This window comes from Alosa sapidissima, chromosome 1, assembly GCF_018492685.1.
Source record: "Alosa sapidissima isolate fAloSap1 chromosome 1, fAloSap1.pri, whole genome shotgun sequence".
Taxonomy (NCBI): Eukaryota; Metazoa; Chordata; class Actinopteri; order Clupeiformes; family Clupeidae; genus Alosa; species Alosa sapidissima.
In genome coordinates this window covers 3,952,881-3,967,880 of record NC_055957.1, presented here as the reverse complement: position 1 = coordinate 3,967,880, position 15,000 = coordinate 3,952,881, and the positions used below count along the sequence as shown (strand labels likewise).

The following is a 15,000-nucleotide window of genomic DNA, read 5'->3' as shown; positions in this document are numbered from 1 at the left end:
CCAGTAGAACGTCTTAGCTTTATAGCAGCAGGAGAACGTCTTAGCTTAAGCTTTATAGCACAAGCAAGAGAACGTCTTAGCTTAGCTTTATAGCACCAGCAGAACCCTTCCAGAACAACTTAGTTTTGCACACTAGTCTAAGACCAAAAGGAGGGTTCAGGAGATTCTTACATTAGTGGGTCAAGAAAGGAAAAAAACACACACACACACACACAAACAAATAAAACACACAGACTACTGTAATGTGTGTGACATGAGTGATTTTCATGGAGTTCAGTCTAGAAAGCTATTTCCATTTATTTTTTCTTGTGAAATCCAGCTGAATGGTTCTCTAAAATTGCAGTGATTTTTTTCCATCTGACACACAATCTAATACCTCGGGCCTGGGTGCACACCAAACCACTCGCCCACAAGATGGAGTCTACCAGCTGAATTTAGCCATTTCAAGTTCCTGGACAACACCACTCCTGTCTATTTGCCAGACCCCAGGAGACAAGGCTGCCCCCCCTCCCCCAGACAGAAGTCCAGTTGGCCTAATGACGGTCTCTCCTAATTTTGTAGAGACCTGCCTGACTGACAGGCTCTGCGTCAGGCCAAGAAAGAGCTCATTGATCCTGAGGAGAAGTGAAAGATGCTGCTTCACTTATATACAATCTGAAGTTCATACACACACACACACGCTCACAAAGACGTGCGCACACACACGCTCTCAGTCACAAAGAAACAGATGCACACACACACACACACACACACACACACACACACACACAAAGGCACACTGAGACAAACAGGCGCGCACACACACACACACACACACACACACACACACACACACACACAGTTACTCAAAGGGCCTGTCCACAGCTGCCCCTAACAGTAAAAGAAAACAAACAAAACTGCACACACAGCAAATGTCTGCAGGCATTTACTCAGTAGATGAATATACAGCATGTACCCACTAAGCACAATACAATGACTTCACCATAAGGGAGGACCACTGCATAAAGAACAATGACTTCATCAGAAAGACAAACAGCCGAGTGAGTACATTAAGCTCCCTCAGCTCAGACTAACTCAGGCTTCACATAATCAGAATCAGCTATGTTCAGAGTCAGAATTCAGAATCATAAGAACATGGATACGAGTGCATCAGCTCAGAGTACCTCAGACTTCACAGAATCAGAATCAGCAATGTTCAGAATCAGAATTCAGAATCATAAGAACATAGATGTGAGTACATTAAGCTTCCTCTGCTCAGAGTACTTCAGGCTTCACAGGCAGAAAAAGAACACAGGTACTGGGCCAGCATATTCTGCTCCATAGATGAGACCACAGGTACTGGGCCAGCATATTCTACTCCATAGATGAGACCACAGGTACTGGGCCAGCATATTCTGCTCCATAGATGAGACCACAGGTACTGGGCCAGCATATTCTACTCCATAGATGAGACCACAGGTACTGGGCCAGCATATTCTACTCCATAGATGAGACCACAGGTACTGGGCCAGCATATTCTACTCCATAGATGAGACCACAGGTACTGGGCCAGCATATTCTGCTCCATAGGTACTGGACCAGCATATTCTACTGCATAGATGAGTGATGGCAGGAACTGCTAAGGTGCCGCAGACCACTACATCTGCCCTCCTGATGTGGACCCAACAGGACAAGGACGTTGCCTGACCTTAGTAGACAGGACAAGGACGTTGCCTGACCTTCGTAGACATCTGTCTGTTTTCAGCTGTGGTTAGAGGTTTGTATGTCCAAATATGCAAGCACATTAACCACTGCACATTAAGGTGGAGAGGGTAGATGTATTTATAGTATAAATCTTTATATGTATGTATGTATGTATGTATGTATGTATATCTGTATGTATTTATTTATGTACTGTATGTATGTATCTATGTATGCATGTATATGCTTGGACCACAACTCCGACCAAAGGATTCCAGGCATACTGTAGCGTTGTCGCACCTCCAGACTAAAATGACACGCATGGCAACGTCTGCTTTCTGTTCCCTGTACACCACAACAGTTTCTTCTGATCTCAATTCAACCTCAGCTATACATATCTCTGTGGCGTTCCTTAAGGTCTCCTTTGTGTTTTTCAGTTCATGTTTCTGTGCTTTCCTGCAAGATGACAGAAAGAGGACTGGCACATTGTGACATGGCTGCCACAAACAAGTGTACACACAAAAAAAAAAAAAAAAAACACACACACATACTGTACACACAGTGACATGACTACCACAGCAGAAAACATGACTATCACAGCAGAAAAGACACACACACACACACACAGACACACACACACACACACACACACACACACACACACACACACACCACACACACACACACACACACACACAGTGACGTGACTGCTAGAGCAGAAAAGCCTGCTGTGAATGCCAAGTGTAGCGTGACAAAAGCAGGTCCTGAAAGCAGCCGTGCTACTCAGTGGTCATACTCAGTGGCTATTCAGTGGGCGTGTGTGCGTGGAGGCAGCGTCCACAACCACATTCTCTAGTGTGTGTGTGTGCGTGTGAGTGTGAGTGGAGGCAGCGTCCACAACCACATTTTCTAGCCCGACTGACAAAATGCTGTTGTTGTGAAAGACAGGACAAGAACACAGAATGGGTCACATGACTGAGCAGGACTTAGAACATAATGTGACGGTCACATGTTTCCTCAGTGTGGAGATAAGGCTAGTGTGTGTGTGTGTGTGTGTGTGTGTGTGTGTGTGTGTGGGTTAATATAGTCTGGCCTGGCCCACAGGCATTCTGTACATGGGGAGCACGCCAATCAACCCCAGAGCTCATTGTACATTATTGCATAACCACATAAACACACACACACACACACACACACACAGGGTCCAGCCCCCCCGCTGAGAAAGCATCAAGACACACAGACTGGCATGCCCCTTGTAAGGAGCCACACAAGCATTCACACACACACACACACACACACACACACACACACACACACACACACTCATCTGGAGGAACATAATTACATAAACATGCAACACACACAATTGACATGTAACATACAAATGTGTAGGCATTACACAACACACACACACACAACATTTAACATACAAATGTGTAGGCATACACCACACACACACACACGACATGTAACATACAAATGTGTAGGCATACACAACACACACACACACACACACACACACATAACATGTAACATACAAATGTGTAGGCATACACAACACACACACACACACCAGTGTTTCCCATACACTGACTAATCTGTGGCGGGGCGCCACGAAATCAAAATCGGCCGCCACAGATAAATATTCTATGTTTAATTTAATTTAATTTAAATATAAGATCAAATCCTTGCATTGCCATTGAGTTGCGCTTTTTACGCACGCAGCCTTTCCTTGCCCCGCCCCGCTCTCTCTCGTAGCCCGCTGCCCCTCCTCTGCATGTGCATTTAACAAAATATTCATGATTGTTGTTGCCACATAGAAGCATTGCATAGAAGACCGTCTGGCTAAATTGCTATTAAATCCACTTAGCATCGTGACCATGCTGCCCAAATTTGTTCAAAACTGCTGCATTGAAGTAAACTCTGCTAAGGTCTTATCACAACATAGTAGGCTACATTGAAGAGACTAAACTAAGTTAAGTTATGAAATCAAGCAGTATCTCAAAGCTAACGTTAGAATACTGTTTGGATGTCGAATTTAGCATGCTTAGTCTACTTACAGCTGCTTGTCAATTTCGTTGAAGGGCTCATTTCATTGACTCTGACACTGAATGTTTGCAAAATCCCGATGTAAATGGAAAAGTGTTTTCCAAAATTCAAAAGTGCTTGTCCCAAGGAGAAGTACGAACCTTTATTTTAACTATGTAGAAAACGTTATGAATTGCATCCAAACATCAGCAGCCTTTTAACTGTTAATCACGAACGTCTTAAAGTGACAGGCACTCCACACAGACCTATACACTACCAAGACGATCTTAATACAACCCCAACCCCCCCCCCCCCCTCCCCCCGGTTATCCAAGTCAGCTACCGCCACAAATTGAATCCAATTCTGTGGGAAACACTGCACACACATGACATGTAACATACAAATGTGTAGGCATACACAACACACACACACACACACACACACAACATGTAACATACAAATGTGTAGACATACACAACACACACGCACACACACAACATGTAACATACAAATGTGTAGGCATACACAACAGGACCCATCTCCAGTGCCAACGGCTGGCTACTGACCATTGCACGCCTTAATGCACCATGAGGAGGACATTCCTCCACTGACCACAAGACATACTGACAAAGACTACAGATGAGGCCAAGGGTGTGTTCCTGCATGTGTGGGCCTGTGTGAGTGTGTAAGAGTGTGTGTGTGTGCGTGTGTGTGTGTACGCATGTGCATGTGTGTGTGTGTGTGTGTGTACGCATGTGCATGTGTGTGTGTTTGCGTGTGTGTAATGTTCTCAGAGTAAATGGTAACGTGTTCCTACTAAATCAGGTACTTGGAATACCTTGAGGACCTTGTACCCTGGAAGTTGAATCAACTAAATCAACTGAAGTACAGTATATGCATTCAAATAGCATACAAAGGCAAACCTTAACCAACCTTGTCAAACAGTCATTTGTTTGCTTTGAGTTCAGAACACACACACACACACACACACACACACACACACACACACACACACACACAAACGCTCTGAGAAAGTAACTCACTGGGAACAAACACGGATGCTGGACTAAGGCTTACCAACTGCTGTGGAGCTCGAACAGTGACCACGCCGAGAGAGTGGTTCACCTGCCCAAGGAGAAGACTAAAGGTCATCACACCTATACTTGCTTCTACCACCAATTTAAGGCTCACACTCACACTCACACACACACACAATAAACTCCATTCCTCAACAAACGCATTGAAACCAATGTGAATACGTTGTACATTCTGTGCATAAAAGAAGAAAGACAAATACCATATAGTACTGAATAGCTGCATGGATGCTGACTGTAGCTAAACATGAAATAAATGAACCAGTGATGTGTCACATCAATATCAGCTACCTACTGTAAGGCTGCAAAACAGGGCCCTGGCCTTTAGGCCTCCACTGAATTAATACTCTGCAACAAAACAGGGCCCTGGCCTTTAGGCCTCCACTGAATTAATACTCTGCAACAAAACAGTCTCTAATCAGGCTCTTAATGGTGTGGGGTCAAACAGCCTCTAATCAGGCTCTTAATGGTGTGGGGTCAAACAGCCTCCAATCAGGCTCTTAATGGTGTGGGGTCAAACAGCCTCCAATCAGGCTCTTAATGATGTGGGGTCAAACAGCCTCTAATCAGGCTCTTAATGGTGTGGGGTCAAACAGCCTCCAATCAGGCTCTTAATGATGTGGGGTCAAACAGCCTCTTAATGGTGTGGGGTCAAACAGCCTCTAATCAGGCTCTTAATGGTGCGGGGTCAAACAGCCACTAATCAGGCTCTTAATGGTGTGGGGTCAAACAGCCTCTAATCAGGCTCTTAATGGTGTGGGGTCAAACAGCCTCTAATCAGGCTCTTAATGGTGTGGGGTCAAACAGCCTCTAACCAGGCTCTTAATGGTGTGGGGTCAAACAGCCTCTAATCAGGCTCTTAATGGTGTGGGGTCAAACAGCCTCTAACCAGGCTCTTAATGATGTGGGGTCAAACAGCCTCTTAATGGTGTGGGGTCAAACAGCCTCTAATCAGGCTCTTAATGGTGTGGGGTCAAACAGCCTCTTAATGGTGTGGGGTCAAACAGCCTCTAATCAGGCTCTTAATGGTGTGGGGTCAAACAGCCTCTAATCAGGCTCTTAATGGTGTGGGGTCAAACAGCCTCTTAATGGTGTGGGGTCAAACAGCCTCTAATCGGGCTCTTAATGGTGTGGGGTCAAACAGCCTCTTAATGGTGTGGGGTCAAACAGCCTCTAATCAGGCTCTTAATGGTGTGGGGTCAAACAGCCTCTAATCAGGCTCTTAATGGTGTGGGGTCAAACAGCGGGGAGAGAGCGTGGAGTTCAGACAGCAATGCCTTTCAAAGAGCTGAGACCAGTCTAGAGGTGAATACAAGCCTAACTGACATGGCTACCTTAACATGCACGGGATATTTAATACCACACTGACTGACTTCATCCAGGCTGATTAGATAAAAAGGTGAGAATTTCAATGACAAAGAGACACAAAAGGGACAGAGAGAAAGAGAGGGGGGGGGGAGAAAGGGAGAGAGAGAGGGGGAGAGAGAGAGAGAGAGAGAGAGAGAGAGAGAGAGAGGGGGGGGGGGGGGGAGAGAGAGAGAGAGAGAGAGGGAGAGATCGAGAGAGAGAGAGGGGGAGAGGAAGAGAGGGAGAGAGAGGGGGGGGAGAGAGAGGGGGGGGAGAGAGAGAGAGGGAGAGATCGAGAGAGAGAGAGAGGGGGAGAGGAAGAGAGGGAAAGAGAGGGGGGGGAGAGAGAGGGGGGGGGGGGGGGGGGAGAGTGATGGAGAGGGAGAGAGAGAGAGTGAGGGAGAAGAAAAAAAAGAAATTTAAGAAATTAAGAAATAAAAATGTACCGTTACTAGATTAATCAACAAGGCATGTGTGGATGACGAGCGCAGGATTAATGGAAATGTGTTTGCGTGGATGTGAGGAAAAGAGCACGCGTGATTATTTTTATGTTGTAACTCACTAAGGGGATTATGATTCTGCTTTTGGTGAATATAATGATAGAGAAGAGGAGGACTCAATCCTACAACAAGACTGCAGGAGACTGTGGTGACTGAATGAGCCTGAGAAGACGACTTCATTTGGCCTATAGGTAAATCTCTCGGCTCGGCTAGCGTCCTTCAGAGCGCGCACCGATTAGCCTTTTGTGCTGGACACATTTAATTAGGTTTCCAATTTAGCACCAATCCAGCTTCAGTACTTCTGAAAGGAAATCGTACAAGTCCCAATTCCTCTGCAACAATTATTTAATTAACCGAAATCCTCTAAAACGGCTTTGACGTTAAAGGGAAGGCTAATTGGTTAGGCATGCCTTTGCAAATGCCACACAAACATGCGGCCTCTTTTAGTCTCACACATATAAATATCCATTCAGTCACTTCCTCTCAATCACTCACACACAAACACACACACACACACACACACACACACATGCATACACACCCACAAACAGGACACGCATGCGCGCACACACACACACACACACACGACATACACACATTGACAGCCCTGAGCATTAAAACAAACACACTGAAAAAGACTAGATTCCATGGGTGGAGTAAACTTCAACACCCAGCATGGCAGCACCTGCGATGGGATCGAGTGCAACACTGGATCAACAGTAGATCAACACTGGATCAAACCCATAAGCTTGGCCCTGGCGCTACAGTACTTAGCATAATGATGCCTCTTGATAGAGTGAGTGCCAACAGCTTAATGAGTCTGTAGCATCAACACTCACACACTCCATCAACACACTTCACAGACACACTCACACACTCCATGGATACACTCACACACTCCACAGATACACTCACACATTCCATGGACACCCTCACACACCATCATGTGTGTTACAGTGGCAGAGACATGAGACCAACGAGAAGAGAGATGGAGAAGGATATGACAGGAAGGATATAATTACAGAGAGTTAGAAGAGAGAGGAGTGAAGAGAAGAAGAGAAGAGAAGAGAAGAGAAGAGAGTGAGAGAAAGACTGAGAGAGAAAGAGAAAGAGAGAGATTGTGAGAGAAAGAGAGAAAGACTGTGAGGAGAGAAAGAGAAAGAGAGAGATTGTGAAGAAAGAGAAAGAGAGATTGTGAGAGAAAGAGAGAAAGACTGTGAGAGAAAGAGAAAGAGAGAGATTGTGGAGAGAAAGAGAAAGAGAGAGATTGTGAGAGAAAGAGAGAAAGACTGTGAGAGAGAAAGAGAGAGAGAGAGAGACCGTGAGAAAAGAAAAGGGAGAGAGAAGTGCATGAGGTGAGACCTACTTGATATGCAGATGAAGGTGGAGTAGTCTCCTTGGCCCCCGGTGGCCAGGAAGGGGATCTTCTTCTTGGTCCTCCGCTTCACCTGCACCGCCACCAGCATCTTCTCATCGTGTGGCGTGAAGATCTCCCTGTTGATGGCCGTCTTGACCTCCATCTTGGGGCAGGACACTCACGGGAGAGACAGAGGAGAGCTGGGCTGGACTCTGTTAGCGAACAGGAAGAGGAGAGGAGAGAAGAGGAGAGGAGAGGAGAAGAGAGTAGAGGAGAGGAGAAGAGGGGATGAGAGGGTAGGAGATGGGAGAGGAGGAGAGGAGAGGAGAGGAGAAGGGAGGGGGAGAGGGAGAGGAGGAGAGTGAAGAGGAAAGAAGGATAGAGAAAAAGAGGAGAGGAGAGAAGAAGAGGAGGAGAGAAAAAGAGGAGGGAGGAGGAGAGGAGGAGGGAGAGGAGAAGAAGAGGAGGAGGAGGAGGAGAGGAGAGGAGAGAGGAGAGGAGAGAAGAGGAGAGAGGAGAGGATAGAAGAGGAAGGAGAGGATAGGAGAGAGGAGAGAGGAGGAGAGGAGAGAGGAGGAGGAAGGAGGAGAGAGAGAGAGAAGAGGAGGAGAGGAAGAGGAGGAAGAAGAGGAGAAGAAGGAGAGGAGAGAGAGAAGAGGAGAGAGGAGAGGATAGGAGAGGAGAGAAGAGAGAGAGAGGAGGAGAGAAGAGGAGGAGCGGAAGGAGGAGAAGAAGAGGAGGAGAGGAGAGGAGAGAAGAGGAGGAGAGGAGAGAAGAGAAGAGAAGAGGAGAGAAGAGGAGGAGAGGAGAGGAGAGGAGAGAAGAGGAGAGGAGAGCATTTAGTTAGTTTATTACATTTATGTGCATTGAGCTTGAGACAGAAAATGCCAGGCTGCTAGGTCTCTATCTGGTGACGACACAGTGGTAGGAGAGAGAGAGAGAGCGAGAGAGAGAGAGAGAGAGAGAGAGAGAGAGAGAAGAAGATGCAGCTTGGTCTCCCTTACATTCATCTCCAATGTGGAAAACTTGATGAGAAACTAACGTTATGGAAAAATAAAATAAGAAATAGAAGAAAATGCAGACAGTGCTAGGACTCTATGTACTTGCTTGTACTTGTTTTTCCACAAGTTTTAGTTTTCTTCTTCAGTTACACAGGTAGCCTATCATGTGTCTTAGACGGTTTTCTTACAACGCATGACGAATCACACAATCGCTGCATACTATACTCCTATGCTACTGTACTACTGTATCCTACTAGTACTACTGCTATTGTGAAAAAAAATACTTTGATAGAATCATATCACACGGTCCTCTGCGGTCTCAACCCCTACTGTAGAGCGCTATAGCCAGGCAGGCCAATGCCATGCGCCTTTGGTAAGGGGAGCAAAGTGAGGGTCAAGAAAAGAGACGAGGAGAGAGCAGCCCGCTCCATCAACACATGTTTTGTGCAGGGATGACAGGCAGGGGAACAGACTGGCCAGCGTGTCCAGGGCCTAATGATCTCTGTGACCGCAGGCAAATGCAGCAGCATACCGAGACGATCTGTCAGAGTGCAAACAACAACCAGACTAGAGTTCTCGGGGCGATTTGAGGTTTCACAGTCCCAGATGACACACACACACAGTCCCAGATGAGACACACACACACACACACACACACACACACACTGCTCTGGGTAGAGTATTGCTCTGGGTAGAGTGCTGCTCTGGGTAGAGTGCTGCTCTGGGTAGAGTATTGCTCTGGGTAGAGTGCTGCTCTGGGTAGAGTGCTGCTCTGGGTAGAGTGCTGCTCTGGCTCTGGGTATAGTGTTGCTCTGGGTAGAGTGCTGCTCTGGGTCTGACGTTGTTAACTTCAGTCCTATTGAAATCCCTGCAGACCCTGTACAGTAGCCGGCCTCTGGACTCGGTCGTGACTTTCGCCTTTTTGCCTTTTAGTGATGTCCAGCCGTGGCATCTCACTGCTCCCCAAAACCCCTCGGGTCTTCACACTGCTCCCCAAAACCCCTCGGGTCTTCACACTGCTCCTCACACTGCTCCCCAAAACCCCTCGGGTCTTCACACTGCTCCTCACACTGCTCCCCAAAACTCCTTGGGTCTTCACACTGCTCCCCAAAACCCCTTGGGTCTTCACACTGCTCCCCAAAAGTCCTCGGGTCTTCACACCTTTCGGCCACAAGGGGCCGCTGCACCAGACCTGCATCCAGCTAGCTCTGGCTTAAACATGCAGGATAATAGGGCTGTGCAAATTAGTCAAATTAACCTATTAATCGTCAGTTATGACTTACAACAGTCAAAATGTATCAATTATTATGGTGAATTCAATTTAGCAGCAGTGCTCTCATTTTGTTATAAATCTACTCTACCCATTTGCTGTGGTAAATGTTACATGATCTTTTTGTATGTTTTTCAGTTGAATTATTTACAAAATTCAATTCAAATTGAGGTAAGCTAAAAAAAAAGATGAGCTTTCCAAAATCATTGTGCAATCATTTTAAATAATCCTGATCTCAATATTGACCAAAATAATCATGATTATGAGTTTCGCTGCACGGCGGTCATAATAAATAATAAGCACCTGTCTAAAAAAGGACAGGGTCCCATCAATCACTCCACAAAGAGCCCCAGTTTTGAACACACTGTTTAAACATGCTGGTCCCTCAAAGCATTAACAACACATTTCCCCTGTTGAGCCGTATATAGAAAGATCTCAAACGAGCCCAAGCACAATCATTTGACTGAAGCAATGATGTGTACAGCTCTGCGTGGCTGTGAAATGCACAGCAGGCATAAATCACAAAGCACCTAATTGCAGCGGGATCCATCCTATCTCTAGGGCCCAGGCTCAATGCAGCACGGCTCGGCTCCGACAGCAAACTCCACACCACCTCCTCACTCCCTCCACACCACCTCCTCACTCCCTCTGACAGCTACACAGGGAGTCACACGCAAGACAAATTAGCCCCTAAAACAACAACATGCTCCTCCAAAAAAAAACACAAAGGCTTCATCAATTTCGGGCACTCAAAAAATGATGCATCATGCAGTCAAATGGATTTTCTGCAATGAAAGTTTTTTTTTTGAAACCTCTGGTGCCATGCAGTTAAACATCATATGGAAAGTATATGGGCACGATGATAGTGGTCCGTTACAGGAAGCGAGTAGCATTTAACAGACGTGCCACCTATTCATCATGTACTCTCTGGTGTGAGAGAACGGTCTCGCTGGGTGGATCTGTTTGGCCCATGTTCAGGGGAATGTCAGGGGGACCACGCTGCTGTGTTGAAGTGGCATCGGGGCATGATCAGATACACACACACACTCTCTCTCTCTCTCTCTCTCTCTCTGGACGTGTCAGAGGCAATTAGGCCGATAGCAATGGCCCGGGCAGCGTCGGAGATGAAGCACCAGCTCTCAGGAAGGCAGCTAATTTTCTGGATCCGCGAACAAAGCGCCTTTTTTTTTTTTCACCTCAGACCAGCGACAGGCGACTGAAATCAGGACTTAATCACCGCTCTCACCACAGCAAATCACTTAGCCAGAGATGGCCAAGCAACTGACACGGTTCATTTTTGGTGGAGGAGCCAGACTGCTTTTCACACACACACACACACACACACACACACACACACATACACACCTAATAAAACTGGACTCCTCAATTAAATTGCGAAAACGACCATCTGATGAGTCCAAACACCCACAAATTGGTCACAGGCGATTTAATCTTCTAATTTAAAAGATCCTCCTTTTCCATAACTCACGCAAAAATCACTGGTCTGCAGAATTCCTGGAAAGTGGTTTGTGGCCTCAACAGGGTATTCTGAGAATAAAAAAAATGAAACAAAAAACATTATAAAAACACTGCAAATGAGTCACCACAGAGGAGTAGAGAGAGCCAAACACTATTATAGGAAATCTCTGTCAAAACAGATAGCTTAGGGAGATATGTTATGACTTTGAGCAACAAAACAGCTTTCACTGAGGGAACACCTAGAAAAACACGACACAACACAACAGCAGCACAACACAGCACAACACAACACCACACACTGCAACACAACACAACACAACACAACACCACACACTGCAACACAACACAACACAACACACTGCAACACAGCACAACACAGCACAACACACTGCAACACACTGCAACACAACACAGCACAACACCACACACTGCAACACAACACAACACAACGCAACACCACACAGCACAACACAACACAACACACTGCAACACCACACAGCACAACACAACACAACACACTGCAACACAACACCACACAACACCACACCACAACATACTGCAACACAACACCACACAACACGACCATCTCCCTACCCAATGAAGTAATCACTCCCCCTCCTCCCCATCTCTCTGCCCATGGAGGGCATCCCCCTCCTCCTCATCTCTCTGCCCATGGAGGGCATCCCCCTCCTCCCCATCTCTCTGCCCATGGAGGGCATCCCCCTCCTCCTCATCTCTCTGCCCATGGAGGGCATCCCCCTCCTCCTCATCTCTCTGCCCATGGGCATCCCCCTCCTCCTCATCTCTCTGCCCATGGAGGGCATCCCCCTCCTCCTCATCTCTCTGCCCATGGAGGGCATCCCCCTCCTCCTCATCTCTCTGCCCATGGGCATCCCCCTCCTCCTCATCTCTCTGCCCATGGAGGGCATCCCCCCTCCTCCCCATCTCTCTGCCCATGGGCATCCCCCTCCTCCTCATCTCTCTGCCCATGGGCATCCCCCTCCTCCCCATCTCTCTGCCCATGGAGGGCATCCCCCTCCTCCCCATCTCTCTGCCCATGGAGGGCATCCCCCTCCTCCTCATCTCTCTGCCCATGGAGGGCATCCCCCTCCTCCTCATCTCTCTGCCCATGGAAGGCACAGAGTGCTTTTGATTCAAACTCTCCCAGTTTCTAGCAAGCAGGAACATGAGAAACTGTCAAGTCTCCAATCGCCATACAACATAGCAAAGAATCTTCAATTTAGTAAAAGCTAATACTGATTTTTAACTACCGTACTAAACTACATAATTTCTGTGCATAGTTACATTTGATTAGAGCAAGGCCGTAATAAAAAATGAATAATTTGCCAGGCTACAATAGTATCACTCACTGTTGTGCAAAACCACTTGTTCCACACTGGAGAATGGTACTGTATGCTAAATGCTACTGTATGCTAAATGTTACTGTATGCTAAATGCTACTGTATGCTAAATGCTAAATGGTACTTCATGCTAAATGGTACTGTATGCTAAATGCTAAAGTATGCTAAATGATACTGCATGCTAATTGATACTGTATGGTAAATGGTACTGTATGCTAAATAATATTGTATGCTAAATGCTAATGGTACTGCATGCTAAATGGTACTGTATCCTAAATGGTTATGTATCTGACAGAGAAAGGGAGTGCAGAAATGAGATAGGTAAGTGCAGATAATTGCCAGGAAATCACTAACTTGACTTGCACAATAATCCTCTCTTGAGCCATAGATGAAAGTGAAAGTTGTGGAATACATGGAATTAGAAAATAACAATTGAAAATTAAAAAAAGCAGATATACAGATTGGTCATTTCTGAGAAATGACTCACTGCGTTCTCTCCGCCCTTCCTCTTCTGTAGCATTTGATCATTTTCAACTTGAACTTGGGTAAGTGCTTAACTACTTACACACTACTGTTCACTATGATACATTGTATACAGGACCGTATCATTTTCTATTTTATGTGATCATGTTATCAATGTTCATATGATTATAGTTATGGTTGTGATAGATAGATACTTTATTCCCCTGGGGATCAATAAAGTATCTATCTATCTATCTATCTATCTATCTATCTATCTATCTATCTATCTATCTATCTATCTATCTATCTATCTATCTATCTATCTATCTTGTAATTTGTTCAACCCATAATGGCATAAGATAAGAAAATTACACAGTATTGTTCAAAACATATACAAACAGATCACCCCATGTGTTTGTGAATTAGTACACGTAACAGATCACCCCATGTGTTTGTGAATTAGTACACGTAACAGATCACCCCATGTGTTTGTGAATTAGTACACGTAACAGAATGAACTGATTTCACCCGCCACGCACATTTCCATTAGAGTAGAACCTCGGCCCTAACATTCTGGACAACACTGTGTGTGTGTGTGTGTGTGTGTGTGTGTGTGTGTGTGTTGGCCCTAACATTCTGGACAACACTGTGTGTGTGTGTGTGTGTGTGTGTGTGTGTGTGTGTGTGTGTGTGTGTGTCGGACCTAACATTCTGGACAACACATTAGGTGTACAATAACTTGTACACAGTAGAAAAGTAAAAACAGTTCTTCAACAAGTCAGCTCTAGTGTCTGTGTGTGTGTGTGTGTGTGTGTGTGTGTGTGTGTGTGTGTGTGTGTGTGTGCTTACGGACGGACAGACGACACCCAGCCTGAGGGCTGGTGTGATGGTCGCACAGCACAGCTGATTAGCTCAGCTCCCAATAAAACTGGCCGGGAAATTGCTTCATTTTACAACCATCTCTCTCTGAATCTCTCTGAAAGAGTCAACATCACAGCCGCCAGCTACAAGCAACAGGGACAGAAAGAGGCAACATCACAGCCGCCAGCTACAAGCAACAGGGACAGAAAGGGAAGCAGAGAGAGAGAGAGAGAGAGAGAGAGAGAGAGAGAGAAAGAAAGAGGGAGAGAGAGTGAAAGAGAGAGTAACAAGGAAGAGAGGGGGAGAGAGGGAGAGAGAGAGAGAGAGTGAGAGAGGGAGTGACATGCATAGAGGATGGGAGTGAGAGAGACAGAGGGGAAGAGACAGAAAGACAGACAGAAAGAAAGAAAGAGAGAGACAAGAAAGAGGGAAGGATCAAGAGGGATGGAGGTCTGTTCTTTCTAAATGCCGACTAAAGGTTGTGCATGTTGTCCTGGCCCTGGGAGGGGAGAAGGTGCCAGCCATACGCAGCTCTCTGCCCCGCTCTCCAGCAGCGCTAA

The 15,000-nt window shown here is 46.1% G+C and overlaps 1 protein-coding gene across 3 annotated transcripts in view; it reads right to left on the bottom strand.

The window, feature by feature from the left end:
• stxbp6 (syntaxin binding protein 6 (amisyn)) overlaps window positions 1–15,000 on the bottom strand; it is a 119,235-nt gene that overhangs the window by 93,277 nt on the left and 10,958 nt on the right. For all 3 annotated transcript variants that reach the window (XM_042087300.1, XM_042087288.1, XM_042087309.1), the window contains one exon: window positions 8,016–8,218. In XM_042087300.1, the coding sequence (XP_041943234.1) occupies window positions 8,016–8,169 (154 nt within the window). In that variant the 5' untranslated portion in view covers window positions 8,170–8,218. The remainder of the gene's footprint in view (window positions 1–8,015; window positions 8,219–15,000) is intronic.